Here is a 25361-nt window from a genome sequence, read left to right on the forward strand (position 1 = left end):
TGGGGCAAATCTTTACATTTAAACTATTAGCAACATTGAATATGTGAGACCATAAAGTGCCAAATGACAGTGCGATACCCAACAGCCAGTACTAGTGCCATCCTGATGACCCCCGGGGCTTCCGGTACCATCATGGTTAAGGTGTCTGCGTTCTCTGCCTCTTGTTGAAGTTGTGAGTGTAGAAAAGGCAGAGAGTTCTGAATGTGATAAGTAAACTCATTTTTGAAAATGGATGGTAAACATTTGAAGAGGATGACTGTGAGGAATGGGAGCAAGAGAGTAAAGGTTGAAGATGAGTATGAGTGTCATCTGTTGAGATAAGGATTTGAGGAGGAGACTGGAGAGAAAAGAATGACAAGATGTGTTGGTCAGAGGAGGGCTGTACTTGAGAAAGTTAGGGATCTGAGAGAGTGCTGACTCCATGGGTGGGATTTTACGGCCTTGCTCATCCTGATACCGTAAAATCCCGCCCGAGGTCAACGGACCTTTCTATGCTTTGCCCCTCGCCCGCTCCGATTCCTGTGGCAGGCAGGGTGGTAAAATTCTAGCCCAGATCTCCAACTGTAGGCTGCAGGACACTCATCTTGTCAGATTTCATGAGGTCATTAATCCTTTCCCTGCAATGGAACCAGATCCTCAATGTCACATTTCAATTGTTGACAGCCTCTGTGAATTGCAACCATGCCTTCATGGCGAGGCTGATTGGTCACCTCCTGCCATCTTCAAGGAAGAGAACATTTCTGTGTCATCATTGCATCAATATTCACTAATAGGGTGAAGTCTGTTCATCAGGTTTTAAAGTTTATTTCTTAGTGTCACAAGTAGGCTTACATTAACACTGCAATGAAGTTACTGTGAAAATTCCCTAGTCACCATACTCCGGCGCCTGTTCTGGTACACTGAGGAAGAATTTAGCATGGCCAATGCACCTAACCAACATGTCTTTCAGACTGTGGGAGGAAACCGGAGCACTCCGAGGAAACCCATGCAGACACAGGTAGAATGTGCAGACTCCGCACAGACAGCGACCCAAGCCAGGAATCGAACCCGGGTCCCTGGAGTTGTGAGGCAGCAGTGCTAACCAATGTGCGACATTTTCTCACCATACGACAGCTCATTGCTCCTTCATGCTGAATCAAATACTTCAATCACTACTCCCTACTAACTGAGTTAGGGCCCCTTCAAATAGAGATCCTTCATTGTTGCTTGAGCCATGCTGTCCTGCCTACCCAACTGAAAACATGACAGTGGGATAATTATTGAATTTGCTCTTGGGAAGTACAATAGTAAGGTGCGCAATTTAGTTGGTAGGGTTTCCAATCTGAAAATGGTCCCACCAATCCAACAGGGCTACAAGGATATTTTCCCACAGTTTCTGATGCGAGATTTCAGTAACATCCCCACAATATATGTTAGACTAACCAATCTGTAGTTATCAGGTTTCTTCCTTCCTTCTTGTATGATATAGTGGCATTTGAATCCAAAGACATAATCGAGAGATCTCAAAAGATATTGCAGTATAAAAAAACCCTTTATGACTAAAATGACATTTTGATGCTGGCATCTAATATAATACTTTTATTCATACTGAGCATTCTTTTCGATCTTTACCTGCTTAGATTGGAGCACTTCAAAACCACTACCTACTCAGACACAAAATTCATCCAAGGAGGTCTCGAAGGAGTGCTGATCACTTCACAAAAAGATTATTTGACGATGAACGGGTATGATTCATTTCCAAAAATATTAAATGGGACATGCTGGATGGTATTTTTGAACCTTTGCTTTAAGTTAAATTGATTAATTCTGAGTTTACAGGTAAACTCTGTGAATGATTTAATATTTCCTATTTTGCAATTATTTACCTTATAAGTATATCAAGCTAGTCTTTATCTTTACTTTTCCAAAGACTCCACAAAGATTTTGGCCTTCAGCGGGAATCTGATTAGGCTGTTTATTCACTCTTATAGAATATTCCATTGAAATCAATGGAATCGACCACTCTGTTAATGCAAGAGAGAGCATCCCAACCAGTGGCCATATTTTGGTCAGCTCAACAACAAGGAAAATGTAAAGTTATGGTGGGGAAAGGTTTGCAGTGCTGAGAAAATGTTTGGTCTATGTATTTCTGACATTAGCGCTGTGTGAATAACAATAAATAAGATTTTTTTTTTAACAAAATAAAAAATATTGCTTTACATGATTATGCCCTGTTTGTATTGCAATGATGTAACAGAAAATAAGCTGCAGTCTAGTCACTCCCATGTTATTTTTTATGTGTTGCATAACTATAAGGTGTCTTGGGCAGAACAACAGTATGAAAAGCAAAGAAGTAAGCGTTCTCCAGCAAGGGATTGCATGGACTGCATGGCAGAGAAAATGTTTAGCGATCCCATGTGGAATCAACAATGGTATCTGGTAAGTATGTGGATTTGTAACAGTAAAATAATGTGAATTTACAACCAATGGTAGCCAATGGATTAAAATTCCATTTGATTCACTTCTGGCATATGTCTGGAGTGTACATTGGGAAATTGCACCATGCCAACTAATGAATTTCCATCTATTAACTTTGATGGACACAGAATGATGGGCTGGGAGTTCACTTGATGACCAATCAGCACTCTTTTCTCATCAGGTATAAACTGGTATCCTTGTGAATTATCCTGATGAGTGCAAGACAAAAAGCTTCATCAACACATGTCTTTTTTCAGTAATACTCAAGTTCTGTACTACTGAATGACAATCTCTATTTCAGTGGTACCAATGCGCCATTGAACAATGATATCTTCCATTTTGGATTTTAAGCACATCGCATTTTCTCTGAAACGTAAACATCATTGTGAACATACGAGCAACTGAGCAAAGGGCTTGTGATTTTCAAATATATGCAGATGGCTGATGAGTTACCTTGCCACTGTAATGTACTTGAATAATTTAATGTTGTATGCTATTTCAACAATACATTTCACACCTCATCCCAAAGGGCAACTTGAGTGGACCAGTGCGATTCTCCAATTTGCAAATAATGATGTGTTTTTTCTGATTGTAACTGCTACTTTTGTGCCTATATGAAGGCTGTTTGATTGTGCCGTGGCTCTCTTCTAGAAACTGTGTTGAGTCTACAAACTCATTATTTGGTGTTAGTAAACCACTGAGTATAAAGAAAGATTTTTAAAAATTGCGGAGGTAGTTTCAAATGAGCTTTGGCTTTGTTTCCATGTTTCAGTGTGTTTTACTCAACAATGATTAACTTTTCATGAAATTAGGGTTTCAGTCCAATACATGATGTGATACCAATAACGTGTGAAGGTCTGAAAGAATGGAGACAAAAAGAGAACTGATTTCTTATTGAGTGTAAATAAGGTCTATAATATACTCCAATGGATAAGAAAAGGATCACATATTCCTTTGAATTGCTGCTGTAGTTCCTTCTAACAGCAGAGCAGAGGATGAGTCATGCCTGTTGGAGACAGGGGTATATTTGTACAAGATATGATTCACAGAGCTCTCATCAACCACCCACAGCTTTCAATTATTTAGCTAATAATTAATTGCTTGCTGCTCAAAGCTCTTATCTTCAAAGGAAAACTCATCTTTTAGACATGGCACTTGTTATTTAAAAAAAATGTATTCAAGCCCTTATTAGATTATATATATGCTTTCTTCTAAAGCAAGATACAAGGACTTCATCATCTCTCCCGAAACTGGACCTTCATGTTATCCCAGTGTGGAAAAAGGGAATAACAGGCAAAGGAATTGTACTTACTGTGCTTGATGATGGATTGGAATGGAATCACACGGATATTCAAGCAAATTATGTGAGTAACACTGAAAGGAATACTTTATGTTTTCCTATCTACATGATTAATCATAACTGTCCTGAAACTGAAATATGGATTCAGTAAGATTTTATGTAACTCCAGCTATTTATTGGTGATAAAAGATGACAAGGCTCAAGAGTTACTCTCTACAACATAGGTTGCAAAATTTCACTTTTACATTTTCTCTGGCACGATCCTGAGAACACATTTCACTGCATTCATTATGGAATATTAAGGACCAATCAGAAACTCCAAGGTACATTATGAAGTTAGCCTAGACCCCAGTGTTTTTTGACTTTGGCATTAGGGTAAGCATAAGATGTTTCGCTCCAGGTATGATTCTATTAGCCCAGTGGGAAGCTTTTATCAAAACAAACTTTATTTAATGACACAGTTAAAATATAACAAAAGGAATTAGCATAACATTTACTAATTGAAATATTTAAACATGCTAAGGTACAATTTTTAACAGCTAACTTTTTTGTTATTCATTTGTGGGACATGGGCATTGCTGGCTCGCCAGCATTTATTGCCCATCCCGAGTTGCCCTTGAGAAGGTAGTGGTGAGCTGTCTTCTTGAATTGCTGCAGTTCACATGCTGTGGGTTGGCCCACAATGCCGTTAGGGAGAGAATTCCAGGATTTTTACCCAGCGACTCTGAAGGAATAGCGCTATATTTCCAGATATCTCTATAGTTCCAATTTAAGCAATATCCCCACAGATATAAATCCTTCTTCAGAATCAGTTAGCACAAAAAAAAGCCTCGTGTGGATACTACGGCTGCGATTCTCCCATCTCGCTGCGCTAATTTTTAATGGGAGAATCACGTTGTGGGCAATGCGCAGAATTCGCCCATGCATTCCTGCCCGATAGCGTCTTCTCGCACCCAATTCCTGGCGGCGTCTGCTCCACGCTGGAAATCAGCAGGGAGGCGTGGAAGTAATTTAAATATTATTTTAAATGCATTTTAAATATGATTAACAGGCCAGGGACTGAAGTCTCCGGGCCCGCTTGCCTCCCCCCCTCCACCAGGAGTATTTCACTCCAACAGGAGTTACAGTAGCTCCCCACTTTTGGGCAGCTAGCAGCCCAACCCTGCTGGAGTGAAGGGGAGGCAAATGGGGCCCCCCGGAAGGTTGGGTGTTGGGGCGGGTGTCCCCTGGGCATTGGCACCCCAGCAGTGCCAGCTTGTGTCCCCTGGCACTACCCAAGGGACAAAGTGGCAACGTACAATGGAGATCGGTGCGGGCCAGGGGTGGGGGAGGGCGGTCGGGGCTGGGTCCGGAAATGGTTGGGGAGCCAGTGATTGGGACATGGGGGGCTCAGAGGGCAGGCGGGGATCATGGGGCTGGCCAGCAATCGAGCGGGCCACTGCACATGCACCGATCTGGCATACACAATCAGCATATGCGCAGTGGCCTGCTCAGCGTGCTAATTTCAGCCTCTCCAGTGGGGATAGGCCCCGCCCCCTAGTTTTTAATGATAAACATGCTGGTGGCCTCTGCAGTGCACAGCGTGTGGGAGATTCTTCTCTGAACACCCACTGAAAAAACCAACATTGATTACTTCAATTTTCACGCGAATTCAACAGTTACAATTTTTTTGGGAGAATTCCTGCCCACATTTTCAGCCTTTTACCTCCTCTGGACAGAGAGACAGAAAGACTTCTGACTCCCATTCAGCAGCCTCCAGAGAAAGATCTACCTTCAAACAGCAGAACTTCAGAGAAAGAGACCTATTTTCTGGCAGGTCCCAGTCTCCAATCTCCAGAGAGAGAAAGAAAGAGATAGAGAGCTACTTCTCTTGAAAGGTCCCAAGCTGCAAGTGAGCTTATTTTGTTCTGTGGAAGCTTACCCCAGCCCAGTCACATGAGTTTTCCTGTCAGTCAGCCTAATAAAGCCCCATTCTGAAAAATCCCATGAGAAACCACTAAAATAGCAACATTGCATTGGCCGAGATTAAAACAAACATTCCAATAATTAGGCTTCTGTTGTACCAACAGGGGCTACGGGTTATAGACAAAGTGGCACCAGTGAATAGAACTGACTGTTAAAAAAATTTCTGCACAAGAAATGTGACACAAACACAGTTCTTAGAGGCAAAGCATTATCACATCAATGACCTTAGAACTAGGATTTGGTTTATTATTGCAAAATTCATTTTAAAGATACCCTCGCTGGGGCCGTGAACCAAATTATGTCACTGGCCAGGGATGGGATGAATCTCAAAATGAGCTCTCCCGACGCAAATCTAACAAGATTCCCCATTTATAACTGGATTTGTGCCAATTCACATGGAGCTGGAGAATTGCCCCTATATCATTGATTGAACTGGACACTGTGCCTAACCAGGACATAAAATGCACTGCTATATGTTTCAGTCTACCTTTCTTTCAACAGGTGAATGTATTAATGCAGAAGGATAGGCATTGGCTCATTTTTCCTCTGCATAAATTATGATATCATTTTTAACAAGGGGGTCAAATTTTATATAATTGCCACTCTTTACCTTGTGAGCTTTCTTCCCTTTGGAGAATATGCTGTCCTTTGCAGCAACACTAATCTAGTCCAGATTACATGACAGTCCCAGTCAGCTCATGTGGTGATTTGGAAGGCAACCAGTAACTACATGTAGGAGAAGCAGAAATGAACTTGGGCCCATTTATATACACAGCAGGTCACTTGATTGCAACCCTCCATTCACTCCCTCCTCCACTGAGTGGCAGCAGTGTGTATCATCTACAAAATGCACTGCAGGAAGCCACCAAGCCTCCCCAAACAGCAACTTCCAAACCCATGACCATTACTGCAATAACTTGGTTCCAGTTATGAATGAACTATAAACCTTTATTTACAACAATATCTATTTACAGGGTGATGCAGATTCAATGCTTCTCGTCATGCCTCTAGGATCTAACTGAGCAAAAACCCATGCTCATAGGGTGATCTTATGCACTAGTTATCGATTGGCTGAGTGGGGGTCATATGACCCTCCAGAAGATCTCCCTTTAAAGGAGATAGCTATGGCACCATATCCCCTCTAAGTTCCTTAATATACAGAATGATAGTTAACTTATACATTTCCTCATAATTTACAACAATGAATATTTTTAATCAGTCCATCAAAAATGCAACCTCTCTGGTGGCTTCCACCTGCTCATAGAGTGTGCAACTCCACCAGCTGGGGTACTCGGATTGGGGTACTTTTGTAGAAACTTCCACACTGGGTCTCTGTTCTGGTACTGATGCTTCAACCTCCTCTTTTCCAGTCGGAACAATACTCTAGCCTGTCACACGTTGATTGGACATTTCACTTCTCAGGCAGCTAACAACACTTCTAGCTGAATCAGGCTGTAACACTGCCTCTCGGGATGACCGGGATGACACGTTCACATGTTTCTTCAAAATCCAGTCTTCTACACTCACTTCATAAGACAATGGTCGCAACAATTCCTGGAACCCAGCTTGGGCCACTTCCAAAATATTTCACATGAATTGGGTCATCTATTTCAAACGATCTTGCATCTTTACTCGAATCATGGTTCCTCTTTTAGTTGCACTGTCTTTCCTCTACCTCGCCGCAAAATTTGGGAAAACCAGGATTGGTCTGGTCTTTATACATTGATCCATCAATAGTTCTGCTGGAGATATACTGCTGGTCAAATTAAGGTGATCCTGCACACGAAGAAGAACCAATCTACTTTTGATAGAGAACTGGTTGGCAGACAGGAAGCAGAGAGTGGAAATAAATGGGTCATTTTCAGCATGGCAGGCAGTGACTAGTGAGGTACCACAGGATTCAGTGCTGGGACCCCAGCTAAGCACAATATACATTAATGATTTGGACGAAGGAATTGAATGCAATATCTCCAAATTTACAGATGACACTAAGCTGGGTGGCAGTGTATGCTGTGAGAAGGATGCCAAGAGGCTGCAGCGTGACTTGGACAGGCTGACTGAGTGGGCAAATACTTGGCAAATGCAATATAATGTGGATAAATGTGAGGTTATCCACTTTGGTGGCAGAAACAGGAAGGAAGATTATTATCTGAATGGTGACAATTTAGGAAAAGCAGAAGTGCAATGTGACCTGGGTGTCATGGTGGAACAGTCGCTGAAGGTTGGCATGCAGGTACAGCAGATGGTGAGGAAAGTTAATGACATGCTGGCCTTCATAGCAAAAGGATTTGAGTATTAAAGTAAGGATGTATTGCTGCAGTTACACAGGGCCTTGGTGAGGCCGCACCTTGAGTATTGTGTGCAGTTTTGGTCTCCTAGTCTGAGGAAGGACATTCTTGCTATTGAGGCAGTCCAGCAAAGGTTCACCAGACTGATTCCTGGAATGGCAGGACTGACATAAGAAGTGAGACTGGATCGACTGGGCTTGTACTCACTGAAACTTAGAAGAATAAGAGGTGATCTCATACATACATATAAAATCGTGATGGGACTGGACAGGCTAGATGTGGGAAGAATGTTCCCAATGTTGGAGAAGTGCAGAACTAGGGGGTCACAGACTAAGAATAAGGGGTAAGCCACTCACAACTGAGATGAGGAAGAACTTCTTCACTCGGAAAGTTATGAACCTCTGGAATTCTCTACCACAGAAAGCTGTTAGGGCCAGTTCATTAGATACGTTCAAGAGGGAGCTGGATGTTACCTTTTTGCTAAAGGGATCATGGGATATGGAGAGAAAGCAGGGGTGGGATACTGAAAGTGCATGATTAGCCATGATTATATTGAATGGTGGTACAGGCTCGAAGGGCTGAATGGCCTACTCCTGCACCTATTTTCTATGTTTCTATGTTTTACTTTTGTTTCCAAAGATTCGGTTAATTGTTTCTTTAAGCTGGCCTTGAAAGTCTGGACTGCCCACTCAGCCAATCCTTTGGATGAGGGATGATAGGGTTCAGTTCTGATGTGCTGTATCACTTTGAAATTCAGCGCTTGTAAAAGTCATTCTGCTATCTGGTACGAATATTTCAGGTACTCCACGGGACATAAAGCACTGGTGAAGCTTCTCGACTATGGCATGTGAGGTTGTGGATTTCACCTCAAATACCTCCATCTGTTTTGAGTGGGCATCTACCAATAATAGAAACATTGTGCCTAAAAATGGTCTGACATAATCCATGTGAACCCACACTCATAGCTGACCTGGCCATTCCCAAGGGTGCAGAGGAGCTGTAGCAGGTAACATCTGCTGCAACTGGCACTAATTGCAGTGCTTCCCTAATCTCTCAATATCAGCATCAATATCTGGCCGCCAAATATAGCTTTTGGCAAGCATCTTCACTTCTGACATACCCGGTTAGACATTATGCAACTCTGCAGGGAGCAATTCCTTTCCTGTCACAAGGACAACTACTCTTGTTCCCCATAGGATAATGCCATCTTCACAGCTTAGCTCATCTTTCCTAATATGGTATGGCTTCATGTCTTTGGAAATCATCTCATTTTGCCAACCTATTAATATTTTATGTCTTATCTTTGATAACAGTGGGTCTCTACTGGTCCAAAACTTTATTTGCTGTACTGACACTGGCAGTATTTAGAAAATTCATTACCATCACAATTTATTGTGGTACGGGGGGGAGGGGGGTGGGGGGATGGTGTTGTGGGGAAGGATCCATTCTGTGAGATTAAACTGCCCCAATCCCATATTAGCACTAACTTCTTGGATGGGTTAAAATGTACCAGTAGCCAAGATGAATGTAATACATATTTGACCTTATTAAATGCTTCTTTCTGTGGTGCTTTCCAGAACTATCTCTGGTGTTTCTTCAGTGACACATGCAAAGGAGACAATCGTGTTATAGATTTGGAAGGAAATACCCGTAATAATTAACCATCTCCAGGAATGGTTAAGCTCCAGGGGAGCTTTTCTAGGGGCCACTGTCTCCTTTATTACCCATTCTTTGTCCTCATGAGACCAGACATAATAGTCTTGGTCACTGACACAAGTTATATTAACTGATAGCTCGACTTTGGTCTGAAATAGTTTGGTTGGAATTCTCCAGTCGTTCATATCCCGCCACTGCCACCAGTGAGAATGGAGAATTTAGTGCACAGCCACATCTCCGATCACTAGGGCGGGACTGGAGAATCCCAACTGCTGGCGCGGTTGGAGAATCTGACCCTTTATTAATCACAAATAGATAGAAATATTTTTATTATCCAGAACCAACTTGGGTATCCTCACACAAGAGCCAACTGATTACACGATCTACTTGTAAATAGCTGTAAATTTTAATTAAATGCAATAGAACCAGTATAATTAATGTCACTTCTTGATATTGATTGTGTTTTTTAAATTACATTTCAACAATATAACTAATTGCATTGGTATGAAAGCTAATCACAATATCTTGATTAAAACAAGTCTCTCTTGACCAGGATTGCAAATATCCTTGATAACCTGAGTCAAACAAATGGAATATCAAAGTTTTAAAAACAATTCTTGTGACACTTAATGCTTTCATTTTCTGTTTTTATTTCGATAGGATCCAGAAGCAAGCTATGATTTTAATGATAATGACCCTGATCCATTCCCAAGATATGATCCAACTAATGAAAATAAGTAAGTTTACACCTGTAATAAAATTTAGCATTCACTGAAACATTGCGCAAACCGGGATCTAGTCTCATGTTTGAAAAATGCTAACTTTAAAGAAAAGGCCAATATTTCCTCTATCGCCATAACTTTGCTGAAAGTACAGCGTAAATTCTCTGCCACACTTCTGGTGAAATCATGGTGAAAACTCTGAGGAATTTCCGAGGGAATTTCTTTTGCTTATGACCTATGGGACATTGGATAGCACTGATGAAATTATGTACAGTTGTTGGCAATTGAAGTTAGCTAAAGTAAACTAAGTTTGGATCATTTGATCCCAGACCCAAGCTGTGTTCACATATCAAGTTGCCTATAACTTGGTGCTAATTGGCACAAGGATAATTAATATAGGAAACAGGAAGTCCACTCTTGGACAAAGGAGGATTCTGAGAAAGGCGGGCAATAAAAGACGCCCACCTTGGATTTCTACTGGAGTTCTAAAACTTCAGCAGCCCACTTGTAGAAATAAGGTAAACAGATAAAAGCTGCCGTTCCTTCAACATTTCTGCAAAAGATTTAATGGAAGATGAGGAGAATAGTGCTGAGATTCTCACCTTTGATTGGGTTAGTGTAGAAAGAGTTCTGGTTTTGATCATTATTTAGGAATACACAACACAAACACCGAGGAAAAATGTGACAGCATTAACTATTCCCCAAGACTCTGCATTTTACCTTGATAGTTAGCAAATGGCCAGTACTCAAAAACCTTATATGAACTTTCTGTTAAATTGCAAAAATATTTTAGAATTACTAAATCATTAACAGAGTAATTGTTTGTTTCCTCCCAATAGCCTGAGTGAACAAGATGCAATCAGCAAAAAATTGGCCTTTCCATTTTGCACTTGCACCGACATTTATTAAAAGAACTGACAAGTGAAAATTTACACCCATTAGCTTTTGCAGGGGGAATCTGCTCTAGATGTGCAGAGCCAAATCCTGTTAGGTTGGTCCAGAGCTGAAAGTACTTTGCTCTGCATATTTCATTTTGCAAGTAATCATATTCAAATTCACAACTGTGGGATGAGAGTTTCACCCAAATAATACAAATCTTGTTTGAACTCTTTCTTGTGCATGCCCTTTGGCAATTAAATTAATTTCTCAACTTCAGGCAGTTTGAATCTTGAGCCTGCTGTTTACAACATGATAATCACCAGGACAGTCTGCATGTCCTACCACTATTAGATAACAAAGGCATACATTTTCTTTCTGCTGCAACAGTAGTTGGTGCTCAATAGCATGGAACATTAAGTTTTGTATATTAGTCGATGCATTCTCTGGCGTCAAGGACATTCATATATTGTGGCCAGATGTTGGCACCATTTGCAGCGTAACTTGGGTGGTTCAGAGGAATTTTATCACAAAGCCTTGCCGCAGCGTAAGTTGGTCAGCTACACCATGTAAAGATTTGGGAAAATGGTCAAAATCAGCCTGTGTTACACTGTTGCAGTTCCCACACTGCAGATCAGGAAAGCTAAGATGTTCCTTGCGCCCAGCATTGCTAGTGCTCAAGACATGTTGAGGAATGTCATATTGGTGTGGCATCATACTTCTCTTGCACATAAGAGGGCCTGCTAAAACGATAAAGATACCAAAGTACAAAATAAGAGCAGAAGTCGTCCATTTAGTCCCTCGAGCCTGCTGTGCCCATTCTAAAAGATCATGGCTGGAATCGATGCCACATTTCCACCTATGCCTCTACCCTATACGTTTTTACTACCTTGTTAGTCAAGAATCTATCTCTGCCTTAAAAATATTCCATGTCCTAGGACTCTCTTCCGTTCTCTATTTAAGATCTTCCGTTCTCGAGGACTCGAAACGTCAGCTTTTTTCTCTCCTTACAGATGCTGGCAGACTTGCTGAGATTTTCCAGCGTTTTCTCTTTTGGTTTCAGATTCCAGCATCCGCAGTGATTTGCTTTTAAACAATGGGAGACTCCTTTACCATTATTTTCCTGTCCCGCCTGCCTTGGGAGTCGGAGCGGGCGAGGGGCGGACTATGGAAAAGTCCGTTGACCTCGGGCAGGATTTTCCGGTTTTGGGGCAAGTGTGTCCGGAAAATTCCTTATTCTTATTCTTAAACTGTGTCTTCTAGTTCTGGTCTGTCCCACAAGGGGAAACACCCTTTCAGAATTCACCTTGTCAAGTCCCCTCAGGATCTTAAATGTTTCAATAAGATTACTTCTCATTCTTCTGAATTTCAATGGATAAAGACCCTATCTGTCCAATCTTTCTGCATAAGGTAACTCTCTCATCCCTGGGATCAGTCATATGGACCTTTCTCTGGATGTATTCTCACCAATACCCTGTACAACTGTAGCAAAACAACCCTGCTTTTACATGACATTCCCTTTACAATAAATGACATTATTCTATTTGCCATGAGAAACAAGGATTCTGCACCATTCTGGGACTCCATCGGTGTAATTCTCATAGGTCACTTCATCGTATTTACCTCTGTGAGGAGGTATGATTTATTACCATTTCGGAAGAGGATTGCAGATTCCAGGAATGATTAAAGATTCCGGGAAGGAGTGTAGATTCCGAGGATGATTGATGATTCCACAAATTATTGCAGATTCAGAGACATGGTGGAGATGGAATTCCAATCTACCACACAACACTGGGAGGGTTGAGTTGATGAGAGAGAAACTAAATAACCATTTATCAAATGGTGTTGAAAAGCTTCTCTGCTATACCAGAGCCAAATAACACAAACAGAGACTTCCCATTCTTTTTCCTGTCTCCTCCATTGGTTTTCCTTGTTCCACACTTCCTCATATCCTATGTACAAACATTGCCATAATGTGAAGGTTACAGCTGCTGGTATATGTTTATTGAAATGAGTTTATTGTCTATATTGTGAATCTCCCAGCAATTAGGAACTGTGGACAGCAGCATATACTGTTGTCAGTTCTCAAAATTGAAATATGTTCAAGGATAGGGGCTTTGGAAAGTCTTCTCATGGCAGTCATACTTACATTACCTCTACAGGAGTTAATCTGCAATACTTTAAACAAGCGGGGATATGTATTAGTATGACTGTTTAACCCAGCTTTCAGTTGGACAGCAGAAAGGTAAACAATGTTTTATTTTTGGAGGCCGGTCCTTGCCAATCAGAAAATGTCCTCGGAGTTCTTGCCAACTGTATGCCCGCTACAAAGTACACAATACCAGAATAATCCTGGTATTATAAAATTTGATTATGCTGGATCATAACCAGAAGTGTCGCTTTATTTTTCATCCTTGACCATAATGTAAATATGTACTCATATATTATTATACCAGAGCTTACTTTGAACTATACATTGTACATGCGCAGCTTGCAAAAGAACTTGGCCACAACTTCTCCTTTGGATTTGACAAGTTCTAACCTGCTTCATTATTTTTTTAGGCATGGTACACGGTGTGCTGGGGAAATTGCAATGCAAGCCAATAACAAGAAATGTGGAGTCGGAGTGGCTTACAATTCAAAAGTTGGAGGTACAAGAGAGCTGAACATGAGCATTTCCAATTCAACCATGTGAATGTGGGAGAGACGTGTACTATATAACATACTAAAATGCAGAAGATATAATAGATTTGTCTTTTCTTGTTTTCTCACTTAAAATTAAGTCTTAGCAAGTGTTATATCTTTACTGACTGTGCAAGCTTATTCAAAAGTAGCTTGGTTTGAGAATAGATTTGTTATTAATAAGGATTCCTTTTGTGATCAAATTGAGTAACGCTTAGTTGTTTTTCTTTAGTTTTATTGAACCAATGGATTCTCTGGCCCTTAAACAGCAAATTTATTAACCAACAGCATCTAAACCAATTAACTGGTCATTTCTCTTGCTGTGGTTTGTGAGACCTTGCCATAAGGCAAATTGGTTGCTGTGTTTCCCGACCTTAAAACACTTCAAAATAATTATTTGGCTGTGGAGAGCTTTGGGATGTCTAAAGAACATGAAAGGCATTTGAGAAATGCAATTTTTTTATTTATTGAATTTCCACGATGAAGCTCTGTGTTGAATTTTAACAAAAGAATGTGGGCTTCGCTGGTCAGCATTTATTACCATCCCTAATTGCCCTGAGAAGGTGGCGGTGAGCTGCCTTCTTGAACCCCTGTAGTTCATGTGATAAAGGTACACGCACAGAACTGTTAGGGAGGGAGTTCCAGGATTTTGACCCAGTGATGGTGAAGGAATATTTTCAGGTCAGGATGGTGAGCAGTTTAGAGGGGAACTTCCAGGTGGTGGTGTTCCCATGTGTCTGCTGCACTTATTCTCGATGGTAGTGATTATGGGAATTGGAAAGTGCTGCCTAAGGAACCTTGGTGTGGTCATCTGGTAGATGGTACACACTACTGCCACAGTTCTTCGGTGATGGAGGAATTAAATGCTTGTGGATGGGATGCCAATAAAGCGGGTTGCTTTATCTTGAATAGCGTAAAGCTTAGTGGGTGTTGTTGGAGCTGCACTCATCCAGACAAGGGGAGAGTATTCCTTCACACTCCTGACTTGTGCCTTGCAGATGGTGAACAGGCTTTGGGGAGTCAGGAGGTGAGTTACTCGGTACAGAATTCTCAGCCTCTGACATGCTGTTGTAGCCACAGTATTTATATAGTTAGTCCAATTTTATTTCTGGCAAATGACAACCCCCAGGATGTTGATATTATGAACTAGTGGGTTGTGATTGTGTTTAAGGTTAAAATGCAAGAAATCTGAAACAGGAACAGAAACAGAAACGTGGGTGGCACGGTGGCACAGCAGTTAGCACTATTGTCTCACAGTGCCAGGGACCTGGGTTTGATTCCTGGCTTGGGTCACTGTCTGTGTGGAGTTTGCACATTCTCTCTGTGTCTGCGTGGGTTTCCTCCGGGTGCTCCGGTTTCCTCCCACAGTCTGAAAGAAGTGCTGGTTAGATGCATTGACCCGAATAGGCGCCGGAGTGTGGCGACTCGGGGAATTTCACAGTAACTTCATTGTAGTGTTAATGTCAGCCTTACTTGTGACTCATAAATAAACTTTAAACTGTCTTTAACTCATTCACTTCTAATGGGGGTGAGATGCGGGGCAGGCAACTAATCTACTCACATAAGACAATAAGACCATAAGAAATAGGAACAGGAGTAGGCAATTCCGCCCTTTGAGCCTGCTCCATTTAATAAGATCATGGCTTACCTAACACTCACAAAGTCCACTTTCCTGCCTTATCTCCGTTACCCTTAACTCCCCTACTGATTTAAAACTTATTGATCTCAGCCACGAAAATGTTCAAGCACTCAGCCTCCACAGCTTCCTGGGTAAAGAATTTCAAAGACTCATCAGAAATTCTTACTCAAATTCTATTTAAATGAGCACCCCCATATTCAGCGACTATGTCCTCTGCTCCTACACTCTCCCATGAGTGGAAACGTCCTCCCAACATTTACCCTATCTAACCCTCTAAGAATCCTATATGGTTCAATCATATAGAGTCATACAGTCATAGAGGTTTACAGCATGGAAACAGGCCCTTCAGCCCAACTTGTCCATGCTGCCCTTTTTTCTAAACCCCTAAGCTGGTCCCAATTGCTCGCATTTGGCCCATATCCCTCTATACACATCTTACCCATGTAACTGTCTAAATGCTTTTTAAAAGGCAAGATTGTACCCGCCTCTACTACTACATCTGGCAGCTTGTTCCAGACACTCACCACCCTCTGTGTGAAAAAATTGTCCCTCTGGACCCTTTTGTACCTCTCCCTTCTCAGCTTAAACCTATGCCTTCTAGTTTTAGACTCCCCTACCTTTGGGAAAAGATATTGACTATCTAGCTGATCTATGCCCCTCATTATTTTATAGACCTCTGTAAGATCGCCCCTCAGCCTCCTACGCTCCAGAGAAAAAAGTCCCAGTCTATCCAGCCTCTCCTTATAACTCAATCCATCAAGTCCATCATATCACCTCTCATTCTTCTGAACTGCAAGGAGTACCCAACCTGTTTAATCTTTCCCATATGGCAGTACCTCCATACCTGGGAACATCCTAGTAAACTTCCTCTGCACTGCCTCCAATGATAATATGATAATATACCTTTCCTTAAACAAGGGGCCAAACTATACACAGTATTCTAACTGTGTCCTCACTAGTACCTTGTACAGTTGCAGCAACACCTCTTTACTTTTATACTCTAGCCCCTTGAAATAGAAGCCAGCATTCCATTTACCTTCCCTATTACCTTCTGCACCTGTATGTCAGCTTTCTGTCATGTGAGAGAGACTAAAATGGTTAGGATTATATTCACTGGAGTTTAGAAGAGTGAGAGGGGATCTCATAGAAACTTATAAAATTCTAACAGGGTTAGACAGGGTAAATTCAGAAAGAATGTTGCCAATAGTGGGAGAGACCAGAACCAGGGGTCATAGTTTGAGGATAAGGGGTAAACCTTTTAGGACTGAGGTGAGGAGAAATGTCTTCACCCAGAGGGTGGTGAATGTGTGGAATTCACTACCACAGAATGTAGTTGAGGCCAAAACGTTGTCTGATTTCAAGAAGGTTAACGGGATAAAGAGATATGAGGGAAAGGGGGGATCAGGATATAATTTGATGATCAGCCATGATCAAAATGAATGGCGAAGCAGGCTAGAAGGGCCGAATGGCCTACTCCTGCTTCTAGTTTCTATGTTTCTATAAACATAACATACATCGGTACATTAACCTTGCTGAACAATTACCAAATTCATAAGTACTTTACTAGAAGAGAATGTTCTATTTGTAAGTTGTTCCATTACATTCTTACTTCAATTTTCCCCATGTCATGCACCCAGCTCCCAGGCCTCTGCTATTAAGCTGATTGCAGTGAATCACTTGGCAGTGTCCAGAGTGATAAGCTCTCCAATTTTCCTCCTTTCATGAAACCAAACACCTACCACCATATGGCTGAGAACAGGAACTTGCCACATTTGGCATTCTGGACACAAACTTATGATTACCAGTCTATTACACAGAATATTCAAATTTCAAAACTCTGTAGTACCACATAAACTCTTGAAGTATAAAATGTTAAAACATACTGATGGAACAAAAATTTATCTGATAATATAGTATAATGGAAACTCCTATAGGTTGAACATTGCTTGACTATTCTGCTCCTTAGTTCATGTCTTATTAGTAGTTGGTGGCTGGTGAATTTTCCACATTAACTGATGTTTTAATTAAAACCAAATTTCAGACTATTATCACTAGTCCTCTAATTTTGATGACTGCACTTTCCCGTAGGCATCAGAATGTTGGATGGCATTGTAACAGATGCAATTGAAGCTACTTCAATTGGGTTCAACCCACAGCATGTGGATATTTATAGTGCAAGCTGGGGTCCAAATGATGATGGAAAGACTGTGGAAGGTCCCGGTAGACTTGCACAAAAAGCATTTGAATATGGCATTCAAAAGGTAAGTCATCTTATACCAGTATAGGAATGCTAAAGGTTTTTCAATTGTCAGCCTTGGAGCGTGAAATAACTCCTCAGTGGCCAGTGTCCCTTCACCAGATTCCCTTTATTTACAAACTCAATTCCATTTCTAAGAGTGCTTCAGGTACAAAGTCAGAGTCTGGAGTGTCAGTAGCCCTGACACTCCTCAATATATATTCAGGTGAGATTCCCTGATTGGGATGGCAATTATTATCTCAATCAGGGAGCTCATATTCCAAGAGGCCAACTTCATGGGCCTCATTGAGGTCATTACAGTGCGATTCCTTAAAACTGAACAAGAATACCTATAATAGTTGAATGTTTGCTAATAAACCTGATGTGGAGTCATGATTGTCCACAAAGAGGGTAGAAATTTATATCACCTGTATTAATTCAGCTAGCCCATTTTATTAGGCTTTAAAGGCTTTTTTAAACAAATAAAATGTTTTAAACAATTTCAAAGCATTCATAGATGAAGGAGAGAACCTATGGAAAATGTAATGGAGATATTAAATAATTATGAGGAGGGACATGAGCTTCTTGGACGATATCCACTGGAGCATGGGAAGCTAAGAGGAGATTTAATGGTGGTTTCTAAAATTCTGAGGAGGTTTGAAAGTTTAAATATGAAAAGACTCGTTCCTTGGATTGAGATGTGTGGGGTCATCAATTTAAAATTGCCACAAAGTGAAAATTCTCCACAAAAAGGATTGTTCAATATGGAATGCTTTGTCAGGGAATGGTCGTGGTGGAGATTCTTCCACCACTGGCCTTGCATTTTCCAAGGGGAAATTGGGTATATATTTGAATTAAAGAAAGATGGAGGGCTATTGGGAAACAACAAGGTGTTTGGATTAATGTGAATTGCTGAAGTAAAGAAACAACACAGAGTTGATGGATCAAATGGCCCATCCCTTCAGCTAGTTCAATGATATCGTGTGCTTCTTTCTAATGATATTCATACTAAAATTATATATTTTCAGGGCAGAGGAGGAAAAGGGTCTGTTTTTGTCTGGGCATCTGGGAACGGTGGTCGTCAGGGCGACAACTGTGACTGTGATGGGTATACAGATAGCATCTATACAGTATCTATAAGCAGTGCGTCGCAGCAAGGGCTGTCTCCATGGTATGCTGAAAAATGTTCTTCAACCCTGGCTACAGCTTACAGCAGTGGAGACTACACAGATCAAAGAATTGTAAGTATCTGCCACAAGGGATTTACTGATCATTTGTTTTGTTGTCATTGAACTAAATCTGTATATGCATCAGGCTAGAACCACTCATTTGATTCACTCTGGTACTGGTCTGAAGTCTGTAGTTTACATTATGACAATTCTTAGGCAACATCATTAAGCTGAACATCACATGGGTAGAGTTTAATTGCCTTCCTCCACAATCCCCTGAAGCAAGTCTGAAGTTTAAAGATGGGGGTGGTGGGGGCAGGCAGGAGGGTGTGGGGTGGCAACCCTTCTGGGGGAAGTGCAGCAATGAAATGTTCCCATCGGAGCCAAGGGCGCTGATGGCAGGGTTCCCCCTGCCAATTAGGGACTTAATTCCCTCAGGGCTCCCGAAGATTGGGTCAAATGGGGTGCTGCTGTCTTTGATGGCCAACATTGGGCCTTGCCAACACTGCCCCTGTTAAATTCCATTTCCAGTTTCAATCAATCGCCATGGCAAGTTTCTGCTAATCGCTCTCACGTACTCTCTGGAGAGAAACACATTGATTTTCTCGCCGGAAACAACACTGTCATTTATCCCTCCAGAATGTGCTTTAGAATTAGTGTCCATTCAAGTTTTATAAATTTGTGAATATATTTCAGGAAATATATATTGTAAAATTATTTCGAATGCAGCATGAATTAGTAACATGTGACTACACACCTTACAAAGCAATGCTGATTATCTTGTTTCTTTTCATTTTCAGACAAGTGCTGATCTTCACAATGATTGCACTGAGACACACACTGGCACCTCAGCATCAGCCCCATTGGCTGCAGGAATTATTGCCCTTGCTCTGGAAGAAAAGTACGTCAGAGCAGAACAGTTACTTTGAATAATTATTTTTAAAAGCCACAGTTAATATTATGAAGGGGGTTCCAACAGAATATGGGGCGGAATTCTCCCAAGAAAATTCCAAGTGTTGCATTTGCGGGAAAACTGGAGCAATTCACGTTTTTTTTTCAGTGGGTATTCAGAGAAGAATCTACCACACTCCGTGCACTGCAGAGGCCACCAGCGTCTCATCCTGCCCGGAAGGCTGAAACCAGCGGGTCTCTGCGCATGCGCAATGGTCCCAAACTGTCAGCCTCCCGTTTGCTGCCCCGTATCCCCGCAGTGCTGCCCCCCCAACCCCCGCACGGACCGATCGTGGCCCCCCCATCCATCCCGAGCCCCACCCCGCCCAGACCGCCCCAAACTCTGCCCCCCCCCCTCCGCAGTGTCAATTCCCCCCACCCCACCACAGTGCAGACACCCCTGCAGGCAAACCCCGCCCCACCCCCTCAGCAGATACCCCCTCCACCAGCAGACCCTCCTCCCAAAACCTGTCCAATTGCTGGCCTCCCTCCTGCCCTCATCAGTCCCAATGGCAAAGTGGCAGCTGGACCCCCCCTACCCCCACTGATTGCCCCCTAGGCACCACTCCATCAGGCCCTGCCCCTAGGCCCCACCCCATTTGCCCTGCCTCCTTGGCATTCCCGATGCCCGATGGGCAGTGCCAAGGTGCCCCCTGGCATGGGCACTTTGCCCCTTGGGCAGTGCCAAGGGACACAGGCTGGCACTGCCAGGGTGCTCATGCTCCAGGGGCACCACCCCCCCACTGTCCGACCCCCTTGGGGGACCCGATTTCCCCCCTTCTCTCCAGTAGGGTCAGGCTGCTAGCTCCCTGAAAGTGGGGAGCTACTCTAAACTCCAGCGGGGTGGGAGAGGCTAGCGGGCCCAGAGAATTCAGTCTTGGGTCTGCTAATAGCATTTAAATGCTATTTAAAACATAATTTAAATGCTCGCCCCGCCACCCCGCCGATTTCTGGCACTGAGCAGACCGTGCGGGAAATCCGACACTGGGAGACACTAGCAGGGCGCGAACGCTTGTGGGAACCCCATTAAAAAATTAGCGCAGCGGGATGGGAGAATTACCCCCATGATTTTTGATCTATTCGATAGCTGTATGAAAAATGTATGGTGGGGACCATACATGATCCTGGCCGGTGAGGGCTTCCACCGTCAAGGTCGTTAAGGCAAGTGAACCTGGACGATAAGGTTCCTGGCTCACTAGTCATATTTAAATAAACTTATAAATATTTAAATAGTTGATTATGCTGGCAGATTGGGACCGGTAAGATCACGAGAGGCGAGAAACTGGATGCGATGTGATTGCACTGGGGAGGCCACGAAGGAGATTTACAACAATTTTGCCAAGTCTGCAGCATTTTATTCAAAGGGAAAGGTTGGATGGATGGACCACTTTCTTTGGAAACTGAGGGATGATTTAATAAAAGTGTAAAAATTATTTGGGGTCTAAATAGAGTAATTGAAATGTCCTATTCCTCTTATTCAGGGATATAGATATAAGGTAAGAGATAGGAGGTTTAAAAAGTATTTGAGGAAAAATATTTTCATGCTTAATTTATGACAGATATAGGGCATTTCTCAATGAAAATAGCATTGCACTTAAATCCACATCATTGTGCAATTTACATGATGGAATGAAGTATTAAAAAGAAATATATCTGAGCACAAATCCAAAGTCATTGTGATTCAGTGTGCTGATAAAACATGAAATTGGCACTTAGCTAGAACTTCATAATTCATAAAACTAATATTTTGTCATATTTCATGATAATTAATGTTGCCTATTTTATCTGGATTTAGAGTTTTCGTGTATAATAATCATTGTTTTCAAATTGTAATAAGATGAAATGCACTTGCCAATAGATTCGATGTGATATATTACATTGAATTTCACTAGACTGAATGACAGCAGGAAATCCTGAACCTTTAATCTGCTTTTATTTTCATCTGGATAATTATATCTGCAAAACCACTTTAACATCAGAATTTTACTAATTTGTGTGATGTTCAAAATAATGTATTGTATATTCACAATACCAAGGTAAAGGTGGGTCATCCTGACTTGAAACGTTAGCTCTATTCTCTCTCCACAGACATAGTCAGACCTGCTGAGATTTCCCAGGACTTTTTGTTTTTGTTTCAGATTCCAGCATCTGCAGTATTTTGCTTTTACCGAGATAAAGACCCTGCACATTTCATAGAATCATACAGTGCAGAAGAGGCCCCTCGGCCTATCGAGTCTGCATTGACATGCGAGAAACACCCATACTCCCACCTGCGAGCATTTGTCCCATAGCCTTGAATGTTATGATGTGCCAAGTGCTCAACCAGGTACTTTTAAAGGATGTGAGGCATCCTGCCTCCATCACCCTGCCAGGCAGCGCATTCCAGTCCGTTACCTACCACCCTCTGGGTAAAAAGGTTTTTCCTCACATCCACCCTAAACTTCCTGCCCCTCACCTTGAACCTATTTCCCCTCATAACTGACCTTCAACTAAGGAGAACAGCTGCTCCTTACCCACTCCGTCCATGTCTCTCATAATCTTGTACACCTTTTGTTTTCAAACTACAGATTGAGTAGTATGGCAACTTAGTTGTGCATTTACGAATAAAGTTTTTTAATTGAAACACTGAAAAAGTTTGAATTATAATCACAAAGCCCTTAATTAAATTGAGACTAAATACAGATACCAGCTAAATACAACGTATTGTTTGCTGTACATATCTAGACTGCAAGCCCCTAATGTAGCTAATTTTTAAAATACTTTTCCAATTCAATCAAATCAAGTCCAATTCAGAGTCTCAACAAGTTGAGACATTTCCGATCCAAGCTGACAAGACTCCTGTCTTGGGCCTGATCTACATGAGCCAAGCTGATTGGAGTAGGTGCAGACTCTCCTCCTCCAAGGCTTGATCTCATTTGCATCTTAGCCAAAAGGCCGAGATGTCGCTTTTAAAAATTGCTTCATATGAAAATGAAGCTTAAATGTAACCTACTGACCTCAACCAAGTGCAGCATCCTCTTCATACTACACTTGATCTTAGCCAAAAAGCCGAGAGGCGATGTAGCTAATGTAGATTCTAAACTTTCAGCACTTGATAAATTAAAACAAACATACTTCAAAAATACTATGTATTTTTACATACATCACTGGGTCTATATGGACACTATGATTTTTTTTGTATTTTTATTCCAATTCAATCAAATCAAGTCCAATTCAGAGTCTCAACAGGTTGAGACATTCCCGATCCAAGCTGACAAGACAGGGCTCTCACCTCCTGTCTTGGGCTTGATCTACATGATCCAAGCTGATTGGAGTAGGCATAGCTCCTCCTCCGACACTTGATCTCATTTGCATCTTAGCCAAAAGGCTGAGATGCCGCTTTTAAAAATTGCTTCAAATGAAGCTAAAATGTAACCTAATGACTTCAATCAAGTGTCGATACTACACTTGATCTTAGCCAATATGTTGTACATTATAAATTCTCTGATGGTTGCAAGTTCCATCCACATTGCTGTAGGGAGATACTGAGCAGAGGTTCAGCTCTGTCCCTCAGGTAGTAATCGTGTTGGAGGGTAGCTGTTATGAAACCAGCCAAGAATCTGCTGACAGTCTATACATATCATCTTTCTTCTGTTTCTCTTGCAAACTGATCCTCCCTCTACTGTAAAAAGCATAAAGTTATCTTCCTGTGCTTGTTAGAGAAAAAGAGAAAATCATGAAAGAGGATTGGGGTAAAGTCTAGCTCAGCATTGTGGATTTAGAGATTGGATAGAGTAGAGTCAGGATCACTAGGTCATAAGGAACAGCGAAGGAACACAGAGGGATTTTGAAGACTGGAATGGACACCTGAATCAGCAGTTACACTTCCAAAAATGAATTAATAGACCAGAAGTTGACGAGTTATAAATTGGTTGTTTCAACTATCTCACTACAGTAAATGACCGAATATCTAACTTAGCAATTTATGTTATTGTTCTTTCAACAGCCCAAATCTGACATGGAGGGAATTGCAACATTTAATTGTCTGGACCTCTGAATATGATCCACTGGCCAACAACCTAGGCTGGAAAAAGAATGGAGCTGGTCTAATGGTGAATAGTAGATTTGGGTTTGGCTTGCTGAATGCCAAAGCACTGGTTGATATGGCAGATCCCAGAACTTGGAAGGGAGTGCCAGAGAAGAAGCAATGCATTGTTAAAGATAACACTTTCCAATCCAGGTTAGCAATTACATTGTGAATTTTTTTGCCTTCCTTTCAGTTTAATGTCATGAAATATTAATAAGTATTCAAATGTTTTCATACATGGTTTTCAACCGCAGTGTTCACAGCACGGTGGCACAGTGGTTAGAACTGCTGCCTCACAGCGCCAGGGACCCCGGGTTCCAGCTTAGGTCACTGTTTGTGCGGAGTCTGCACATTCTCCCCGTGTCTGCATGGGTTTCTTCTGGGTGCTCCAGTTTCCTCCCACAGTCCGAAAGATGTGCTGGTTAGGTGCATTGGCCATGCTAAATTCTCCCTCAGTGTAACCGAACAGGTGCCGGAGTGTGGCGACTAAGGGATTTTCACAGTAACTTTCTTGCAGTGTTAATGTAAGCCTATTTGTGACTAATAATACATAAACTTTAAGCTTTTAAACAATGATTGTGATACGAGAGAGTTCAGATTATACAACCATTGTATATAACTCGAATCTTAGCAAAATGTGAAAAGAGATGGACTCACATGCTGTTCCAGATCACCTATTTCAGATCATTTTAGCCAGAGCTAAATTAGCGTTCTTCTTATTTGTTGTTCCAGAAGTGATTATAACCTAAAAGAAATGTTTTACTTTTAGTGATACTTGTTAATAGCCACCACAAGAGTAGGTTCAGCTATATAATCAATTATCCAACATTAAATATGATCAGTCATAGAAAATGTGACACAGTGGATTGGATGGAACATTGCTCATTCATCTCTCAAACCTCCATGTCATTCCAATCAAGAGTAATGATGTTGAATATCCCTCCTTGCTACTTGTTTGGATCCTAAAATAAATTAATCTGAACCTGTACCCAGTAAATGCAAGTCACAGCATCAAAACTGCTCATAATTCAAGAATAATTGATACCAAATTATTAATCTCAGTCAGAAAGGCTGTAAAATTGGCTAGTGTGGGAATGAAAAAATAAGCAGTGAGAATCATTTTTAAGATGCAATTTTTGTTGGATAAAGGATAAGTGAGTTACCTGAATTACTTTGCTTGTACTTTGGAACAAGTTATAAACTAGGAGCAGGAGCAGGTCTCTTGAACCTGCTCCACCATTCAATAAGATCATGGCTGATCTGATTGTAACCTCAACTCCACATTCCTGCCTAGCCCTGATAACCTTTCACCGCCCCCCCCCCCCTCCTTGTTAATCAAGAATCTCTCTATCTC

General features: G+C 41.6%; 1 protein-coding gene across 1 annotated transcript in view; it reads left to right on the forward strand.

Moving 5' to 3' along the window:
- pcsk1 (proprotein convertase subtilisin/kexin type 1) overlaps window positions 1-25361 on the forward strand; it is a 56645-nt gene that overhangs the window by 11264 nt on the left and 20020 nt on the right. The window contains exons 2-10 of the mRNA XM_078215417.1: window positions 1620-1724; window positions 2296-2418; window positions 3675-3821; window positions 10327-10403; window positions 13827-13915; window positions 17674-17846; window positions 18850-19062; window positions 19791-19891; window positions 23927-24160. Coding sequence (XP_078071543.1) covers window positions 1620-1724; window positions 2296-2418; window positions 3675-3821; window positions 10327-10403; window positions 13827-13915; window positions 17674-17846; window positions 18850-19062; window positions 19791-19891; window positions 23927-24160 — 1262 coding nt within the window. The remainder of the gene's footprint in view (window positions 1-1619; window positions 1725-2295; window positions 2419-3674; window positions 3822-10326; window positions 10404-13826; window positions 13916-17673; window positions 17847-18849; window positions 19063-19790; window positions 19892-23926; window positions 24161-25361) is intronic.

This window comes from Mustelus asterias, chromosome 6, assembly GCF_964213995.1.
Source record: "Mustelus asterias chromosome 6, sMusAst1.hap1.1, whole genome shotgun sequence".
NCBI lineage: Eukaryota > Metazoa > Chordata > Chondrichthyes > Carcharhiniformes > Triakidae > Mustelus > Mustelus asterias.